Source organism: Euphorbia lathyris, chromosome 8 (assembly GCF_963576675.1).
Source record: "Euphorbia lathyris chromosome 8, ddEupLath1.1, whole genome shotgun sequence".
NCBI classification, from domain to species: Eukaryota; Viridiplantae; Streptophyta; class Magnoliopsida; order Malpighiales; family Euphorbiaceae; genus Euphorbia; species Euphorbia lathyris.
This window is the reverse complement of record NC_088917.1, coordinates 26,598,608-26,607,878: the sequence shown is the minus strand read 5'-3', so window position 1 is coordinate 26,607,878 and position 9,271 is coordinate 26,598,608. Positions and strand designations below refer to the sequence as shown.

Genomic DNA, 9,271 nt, shown 5'->3' with positions numbered 1-9,271 from the left:
ATGCTCTCTGAGTTGCGAAGCCCCATGAGCTTGAAGTGTAAAACACATGTTCATCTTACCCTATGTTGTAAAATTCCAACTTTCGACCACTTAGTCATAGGGGCTCTGATACCATATTATGAACCAATGAAACTAAATTAAACGGATATAGTTAAGACATAGACTACTTATATTATCATGTGAATGAGATTAGTACAACAAACACGATTATATCTGACAGTTATATATATTTAGGGTTTGAAGAGAGTGGTAGTGTAAAAAAGAAAGATAGGGTTTGTCATTTGAGGCTGTGTGCAGTAGCAATCCACACTTCTCCTTTTGTTTTTGTCTTTTTAACTTGTTCAGATTTATGTCCTCATGTCACGTGAATATTCGTCTTATTATATAATATATGCTTCTAATTATCACTTTTTTCATCATTTCTCTCCCAATTCTTTGATCTCCCCCCAAACTTCTGCTTCTCTTACTTTCACTTCATTTCTCATCATTTCAATCCATGAATTCCTCTTTTCCCCCTTTTCCTATAGACCTTAATGAAGATCATCATCATTATCATCATCTTTTTTCTTCTTCTAATTCTAAAATTACTCATGAAGATTATGCTTCTTCTTCATCTTCTATTTCTTACCCTTTTTTCATCTCCCCATCTTCCCAAGATTCCCCCTTTTACCACCACCCTAATTTGCACCATGAGGTATTCAAATCTTAATTTCATCTTTTTTTACTTACAGGTTCAATTCCTTCTAAATACATCCGCTTAACTTGTGTGATCATGTGTTTTTCTTTTTTAGGTTGGTGGATCATTGGGTGATCCGAGTGTTGAGAATGAGATGAGTGGAAATAAATTCTCAATTTGCAAGAAAGAAGATAGAGAGAATGGTTCAGTTAAGTGGATGTCTTCAAAGATGAGATTAATGAGGAAGATGATCAAGTCTGATCATCAAACTGTTGGAAATACTTCATCTGAGAATTCTAATTCTGTGCACAAAGGACAATCATCATCATCTTTGGAATTGGAAGTTGATGATAACACCACCAAAAATCTTCTCAACAATAACAACAACAACAACCCCTCAATTAGGGTTTGTGCTGATTGCAACACTACCAAAACCCCTCTTTGGAGAAGTGGACCTAGAGGCCCTAAGGTAATTAATTCTGGATTTGTTTCATTCAACATGTTGCACGAAAACTCCTTTTCATTAGTATTTATTGAGAATTCGTGTCCTGACAACTTCATTTATTGTGCAGTCGCTATGCAACGCCTGCGGAATCCGACAAAGGAAGGCGAGGAGAGCCTTGGCAGCAGCTCAAGAAAGTGGGAATGGTGCAATGTTTGATCCTGAATCAGCAGCAGTGAAGAGTAAAGTGAAAAACAAAGATCAAAAGACAGGAAATAACAGTCATCTTCCATTCAAAAAGAGGTGCAAATTTACAGCACAAGGTCGAGGAAGAAAGAATAAGCTATGTTTTGAGGATTTATCATCAATAATTTTGAGTAAGAATTCAGCTTTTCAACAAGTTTTCCCACAAGATGAAAAAGAAGCTGCTGTTCTACTCATGGCTTTATCTTATGGCCTTGTCCGTAGTTGAGTTGAGTTGAGTTTCTTGATTTATAATATTATCATTATTATTATTATTATTATTATTATTATTATTATTATTATTATTATTATATCCAATTTCTGCTACAGTTTTTTGGATAAATTTCTTTGTTTAATTAACTAAATGAAATAATTATAGATTAATTAGAGAGAAGATGGTATTTTGTGTGTCATGAGGAGGAGCTAATTATAGTGGATTTGAGCAGTTGATAACCAAATTATGGATCTTTTGTTCATCTACCCTTTGTTATGTTGTATGATCAAGCTTAATAAATTGAGTGTTCCAAGTTTCTTTTTGTCTATATTTAAATTCTTTTAGTTTTATTTTCAATATCTCAATTCTTGATCATCTAGTGTCATAGTATAAGGATAAGATTCGAGAAGTGCGGATATACTCCTAACATAATAAATGATAAATTTTATTCTCAATGTTTCTAACTTTGAACTAATGTTATTAGGCTCGAGTAGTGGTGAAAAGTTAGCATTTGACTATTTGAAGTGTAAAATAGACTTCGCCTGTATGGTCTTAAAAGATTTTTAATTCGCCCCTACTTAAGTCAAAATGGAGTAGAAAGGAAAAGAATAAGATGCACAACTCTTTATATGTTGGAGTGCAATCAGTATCCTGCAGATGGAGGGATGACGAAACCACCTCTTATGATGATGTGGGTGAGTTGGCACCCTCGCACGCCTTTCAGATAAGAGTTTTGTTTTATGATTTATGTTACCCTGAATTAAAAATTGTTCCATGTATTATTATCTGAGTTCAAATTGAAGAGAAAAGTTTGTCATTTCTTACATTAAGAGTATATTTGAACTTCTTATAAACAATTAACGAATTTAGATCTTATCTCTACAACGAATTCAAAATTCACGATAGAGAGTGTTTAAGAGTTTTTAGAGTATTATGACGTTTTTCGGTGATCAGTGAATGTTAAAAAAGCCTCTCTGGCCTATTTAGAATATCAATATACTATTGTTTAATCATTCAATTCAAAAATCTAAAATGAATAAAAGAACAAAATAAAAATATTAAATAAATAGAGATGAGATCATGTATAATTAAAAGAGAGGTCTAGAAAATAACAGAATGAGAAGACAGATATGCAGTTGAAAATGTTTGGAGATGATTGAGTAAATAATTCATATAATAAAAGTGGTACCAAAATTAGAGTCACGAGACCAATATTTTTTATGCATGAAATGAAGCAGAGACAGACCCACTTTATCTTTTATTTCAGTGGCCCTAAATAATTCTATATATTATTATTTTTCATTTTTCAAGATAAAATAAAAGATAAAATAAAAGAGTGATTCAGCTTCATCTGACAGATAAATATATATGTCTTTTGACTTATTTAAATTATATATATATATAGGTGTATAATTGAGGGTGTACGGCTTTAGGGTTACAGCTTTTTGTGGGTTCTGAAGAAGAAAGAAACCTTGATTATTGAATCAAGTTTGTTTGTTGTAGTACGAGTGGACTTGTTTCTATAACTATTCTATGTGGTCTTTCTTTCTTTTTATATCTAAGCAACATTTTACTTTGATTTGAATAGGAGATTCTCATGCCTATATATGTTTTTTATTTGGATTGATGAAAGGGTTTATATTTTCATCTATCACACGTAATGTTTTACCATTTGACACCAAGATTTGAAAAATATGTTAAATGTCATGTCATATATTTGAAACTAGCTAAATCATCAACTAAGAGTGTTGAAAGTTTAGAATGGGATAAGTTTATGTATGTAATAGATCTAAGTTGACAAATTCAGATATATATGATAAGTTTAACTATAAATATACAATTCTGAATCAAAACGGTAAAAATGTCTCAAATGAGTCCCATTGTTACAACACAAAAGTGCTTAAATAATTAAAAAGAGGGTGAAGGATCTTATGCCTCTCGATTGGAGCGTGCCTCCAATATCTGGTTCTAGCACTGAGAACCTTGCGTGGGCTGCTTTTGAATTTTTGAAGATTTTTATATCTCTAACATTTTGAGCCAAATAATTGATTTTGACTCTTTTGATGGATTTTGACTTTCACTTTTAGGAATTCACTTTTCTCTCACTTGATTTGAAATAGTGAAATTCTCTTTCTTAATAGTGGAATTCTCTCTCTAAAATAGAATTTTCTCGTTTTTCTTAAAAAAAAAGCACTCACCTTTTTTCAAAAACCGCCTCCTCCCCCCCCCCCCCCCCCCCCCTAAATAGGAAATGAGGATTTCTATTATATGAGTCCCAAAAGAGGAAAAGAGGCACGAGCATCACCTTAGGTCTCTTTAAAGCAGGCTTGGGCCTACTTTTCGAGTGGCTCATGCCTCCTCCTAAAGGGGTACAACTCACCTTGTTCGTAGAGTTTGCACCACGTCTTAACACCACGAGGATAAATTGAATATATTTTTTTTAAATCTAATAAACATAGTTATAGTATTTAAGTTTGTTTTTAAAGATCCACTATTAGAGATTTTTATAACATTCTTTAAATCTTTTCATCACAAAACTCAGTTAGATTTCTACCTTCGTCGAGTAAAACCACTTATATCACCGGGATCACAAATTCATATTAACAGACTATCTCCCGCTTAAGCACTTTCGAGTCAAGGTTTCGGCCATTGTTATGAGTCAGCTCAAGAACACTTAAGAAAAATGGCAGCTCGGCAAAGGAGAAGAGAACGAACCTGTGTGAGTGATTGGTTGTCGAGCATAAAGTGTGTTGTGTTAGGATAGCTCATATCTGCTAGACTAGTTTTATCATTGTGCTTATTTCTCAACCTAGCATTTTTAGAAAATAAAAATGGATTTTTCCTCTTCGATTGAGAAATAAACACGCGAGGGGAGGGGACGGTTCTTGTCTTTTATAACTTGATCGCCGCCACAATTTCCTTTTACTTGTTTAGCTTTTTATGATGTTTTTGCTTTTTCTATATATTTAGCTTTTTGGCTTGCATTAGTTAGAAGAACAATACCTTGGTGAGGCCAAAATATTATCCTACCTATTTATTTTTTTGAAATCTTCTTATGAAGAGTAAAACATGTCGAAGAGTCCATATGGAAAGACTTGTAGACATCTCATTGGTGGCTACCAAACTAAATGAATGGAGGCCATCCCATTCCTTTTGTCTATAAAATAGGTGAAAAGTGGAGGGGAATGATGTCATTTGCACCTCTCTCTCTTAAGATTTTAACTTTTCAAAATGCACGATGAAAAACTTCATTTAGATGATGAAACATTTCTTCTGAAGCCGAAACTTTCTCATTTGGGTATGGTTTCATCCTTTTGGGAGCATAAATATACATGTGCCCGGAGTTTCATTGTGGGCTAAGATTGGGAACTACCATCCCACTACAACTCGATCTTTGTAGTCACATCTACTCGAACTTAATATATACAATCTAGGTCATTATGTTTATTTCTCAATTGAGCGATTTAAAAAAAATTATTGTCCCTTCGATTGAGAAATACACACGGGTCGGTATCCTCATTTTTCTTACTGAAACTCATAGTGTGTGCTTTTTTCGGCTTAAAACTTCTGCATCTTCTTAGATTCTGCCTTGTTTCGCCTGAAATTCATTTCCTCTAGCACCTTGTATGATATTTACTTAAAATGAAGATTGTACATCAAAGTGTGAAATATGACAAATATTGTACACCATTGATGAAACTTACCCGTTATCCTTATTGTTGAAACACCTTTCCACATGATGACTAGTGGAGAATTTCCAATAGGTATCCGTCTCTGTGGGGGCGTCGTTGGGTTCGACGGGGGGAAGCTCCGATGCCAAAGTCAGTATAGAAGAACAAGAGAGCAAACTGAATTGACAAAGGGTAAATGAAAGTGTACCTTGATAGCTCGAGATACTAGCTATATATAGTCATAAAGTTGTAACCTTTAGTAACTAGAAAGTCTCCATTAATGTTCCATTAATGGTGGTTACTGATTCCCTTTAAGCATGTCCGTTTAGGAAATTAATTGCTTATTAATGATCTTTAGTGCGGGATCGGCCCAGCTGTTTCAATAGCGAATTGGGCGGTTATGGCGATTCGCCTCTTAGGTTCGCCTGTGGATCTTTTGTGGTGAGATGTTGGTGATCCGCCTGTCGGATCCCTCCGTTCAATACGCTATGATACGCCAGTATCAGGTGACCAACACGTGGCCGTTTTAGGCGAATATCCTTTTTGATCCTTGGGATAATATCACAATGTTATCAGAAGCCCCCCTAAAGTTCCTTTAAAGTCCTTTAGGGCTTTTGAGCTTCTTCGCGTGCGTCATGATTACCTGCATTAATGGTCACTCTGTTCAATGCCAATCGATGGGTGACGCGTGTTGTTGGAGCGCCGCTCGAGAAGAGAAAAACGTCTTCTTTCTTCTTCTCTTTCTCTTTCTTCCTCATTTGCTCTTCTTCTCCATTTTCTTTTGCGATTTCTTTGCTCAGAGCTTTTCCTGGAGTTTCAGAGTTCTCGAAGTTTTTACTTTCATGTAAGTTCATCTTTTTCATTCTATTATTTCTGAATGTTTAGGAGCTCTTCTTCCTCCTCCGAATCGACCTTTGAGCTTTTTAATTTGACCTCTTCCTCCGAAATCGTATTTAGCTGGACTACATCTTCATCGGATAGTTCTTATTCCTTCGAAGCTACAGTTAGGTCTAATTTAGCTGAGTTGCATAACTCGGCGCGTAATAGTGGTCAAACTCGTTCAAGTAGAATTCAAAACCTTTCCACCCCCGTTACTAGTGCTACTCCAGCAATAGATTTTAGGCGACTTTCCGGGATGGTGGCTTCTTCTTCTGCTCCGCCTAGGAAAAAGGCACCTCGTGCGGAGTCCACTTCCTCTCGCATGAGTGCCGCGGATCTAGCGGATCTGGCGAGTCGCTTTCCGTGGATAAATAACTATGAGACCCAGTTGGCGGCTGCCCATCAACGACCCGCCTGTCCGCCAAGCGGATATCTGTATGTATATAGTAGTCATGTAGAAAGAGGGTTCCGACTTCCTCTTCCCAAGATGATGGCGGATATCCTTGCCTACTTTGACATTACTGCCAGCCAATTACATCCAAATGGCTAGTTAGATCTAGCTTTAAATTGTTATCTAGCTTCAAACTTAGGGGTAGTGTGCACTCCTCGCGTCTTTCGAACGTTTCATAAACCGTCAAAGCGAAAGTCTGAGTCTTTCCTCACTTTTGCAAAGTTTGGAGCATATTCGCCGTTTAGTGGCAAGATGTCTAACGTCCATCTTTGGGACGAAAAATTCTTCTATGTAAAGATTCAAGAGGGCGAGTCTTTAGGCTTTCCCTCGTACTGGAATGCCAAACCTCTGTACATGGCGGGAGACATGCGCATACTGACAGATAGTGATGAGGTAGTGGCGGAGCTCATGAAGAGTGTCAAGGCGGAGGCTTGGACCTATGCTGACGCCTTGGACTTCATGATGAATGACATACCTTTGATTCGCCGAGAAGGGGACAAGTTCATTTACTCAAAGTTTGCTCAATTTGATCAAGGTAACTTTGTGCTTTCTTTGAACCTTGATTACTTTATTGTTCTCTTTGTCAGGGGTTTATCTAAGGTCAATCACGCTCTTGTAGAGATGCGTAAGAGAATGAATGAGGAGGAGGCTTGAAAGAGAGGGCAGGCAATGGATCCTCAAAAGGGTGCAAGGAAACATCCTGCGGATATAGTGGCTGATCCGCCTCTGAAGAAAAGGAAACCTGCAGCTTCTGGCGGACAAAAGTTCATGGCGGATGCCATGAAATCCGCAGGGCCCTTGGCGGAGAAGGAACAAGTAAGCTCTTTCACCTTTTCCTCTTGCCATATTTTGAATTTAAGTTCTGACTTTCCCATTTTTGTGTAGATGGCGAAGCCTGACTTAGGCGGTTACTGGTCCGCCAAACATGGTGTCCAGGGATCCTTGGAAAATGAGTCTATCATTAATGACCTGGACGAGGCTCTTGGTCAGTTGGGCAAGGTGCAGAAGAATCAAAACCAGATCCCAGGATCAACCCATGTCCGAATGGGAAAGACAGAGCTGCTAACGGTAAGCTCCTTCTGTCCCTTTGTTTGGTTTGAATAAATGATCTCCTTTGGGGAGAGTTTAGCCATTGTTCTTTCGTTTGAATGAACTATTTGTCTTGATAGATGTATACTCGCTTGCGTGCCATGGAAGCTGAGCTTCTTCAAGGTGTGGTGGATAAGGCCACTATAGAAAAGTTGGAGAAAGAAGTCGCTGATGCTAATGCGAATGCCGCGTCCGCCATTGCCCTCAAGGAGGCTGAGAACCAAAAGCTGAAGGAAAAGATTGAAGCGGATGCTAAGGAGCATGAGGATGCCTTAGCAGATGCTGAATTCATGGCGGGGGAGCAAGCTTTCTTTTACGGCGAATGGATCATGGCGTAAGTCCAACTGGCGAATCTTGAGATTGATTTTACTGATCCGGAGTTCGCCGTTCCTGACCCGGATGTTGTCCTTAAATATCGCAAAATCCCAGACGTCAAGGATTACATCCGCGATTAAGTTCAGAAATGGATGAAGGGACCCGCCAAAGAAAGCAAACCTATCGCCAGCATCAAGCTGGTGGATCTTGAAGAAGTACCTCCAAAGGCGGGTGAGGAGCGGATAACTGATGGCATCCTTCCTCTTGAGGGAACTACTTCTGTGGAAAAGGAAATCTCTCTGTTGGGCGTATCCGGAGCCGTTGAGAAGGAAGCCCCTCAAGAAGGCGCATCAGGTGAGAAGAATGTTAAGGAGGATGCTCCTGTTAATGTTTAATTTTTGTTTGTAAAACTTTAAGTACATTTGTTCAAAATCCTTGCTATTTATTTATTTTACTTTTACGTTTGCGTAAGTAAATTTATAGGCTTTTAGTTTTGAAGTAGGTGGCCAGCCATACTCCATTGTGCGAACCTTTATGAAGGTTTGAAGCTGTTCTATTCCTTTAGAGGAAGTTAAACTGCCTTAAGGATCGTCTTGCTACCTATCTTTGAGGTGAATCGATCCGCCTTTAGGACTTGTGAACCCTTCTTTGGGAAGGGTGTAAGAGAGTGTAAAGATCTCGCGTCCGAGAAATTTTTTAACTCTATCTCTAATGGTGATCAATTAAGGATTGATTCGCCCATAAGATTGATCTCCTATCTTTGAGGAGAAAAAGTAGCTATGTGATAGCATTACTTTGTGGGAAGCGTTGGGTGCCCCCCTTCTTTTTTAGGTTGGAATATTTATATTGCTGCGAGAAAATATCTAAAAAGAATATTGACAATAGAACAATTACTTTTTATTGATTGGAGATACGCTTTATTACAGCAAGCGGGTCTTATATGTGAGCCTCATTAAAACCTTTAATAAGAAAAACCTCATGGGAAAAAGCTTACTAAAGGAAAAAGAGTACTCAAGACCTTTTTTACATTCTATTTTCTGGCGAAATATTTGCGGAGATTTTGGAGATTCCATGTACGCGGCAGCGTGTTTCCCTCCATGTCTTGAATCCTAAATGTGGCGAACCTAATCTTGTCAACTATTCTGTATGGACCTGTCCAGTTGAGCCCCAGCTTTCCTTTTCCCTCCTTGGATTGGATTTTGTCTGCTTTACGGAGTACGAGGTCTCCTACATTCAAGTTTACAAGTTTGGCATTCTTGTCATGGTAAGCTGTGATCCGCTGTTTGTAAGC

At 37.9% G+C, this 9,271-nt stretch overlaps 1 protein-coding gene across 1 annotated transcript; it reads left to right on the top strand.

Annotated features, from left to right (window-relative positions):
• The first annotated feature begins 272 nt into the window (after positions 1-272).
• LOC136203121 (GATA transcription factor 21-like) lies at positions 273-1,755 on the top strand. The gene is made up of 3 exons (XM_065994187.1): positions 273-694; positions 792-1,145; positions 1,249-1,755. The coding sequence occupies exons 1-3, from the start codon at positions 497-499 to the stop codon at positions 1,588-1,590; spliced, it is 894 nt and encodes a 297-aa protein (XP_065850259.1). The 5' UTR covers positions 273-496; the 3' UTR covers positions 1,591-1,755.
• Positions 1,756-9,271: the final 7,516 nt, after the last annotated feature.

Excerpts from the sequence above, each read along its gene's own strand:
- LOC136203121 (XM_065994187.1), top strand. The coding sequence starts at position 497 with ATGAATTCCTCTTTTCCCCCTTTTCCTATAGACCTTAATGAAGATCAT. Across the intron at positions 695-791 it reads ACCCTAATTTGCACCATGAG|GTTGGTGGATCATTGGGTGA; the intron begins GTATTCAAATCT and ends TTTCTTTTTTAG. Across the intron at positions 1,146-1,248 it reads GTGGACCTAGAGGCCCTAAG|TCGCTATGCAACGCCTGCGG; the intron begins GTAATTAATTCT and ends TTTATTGTGCAG.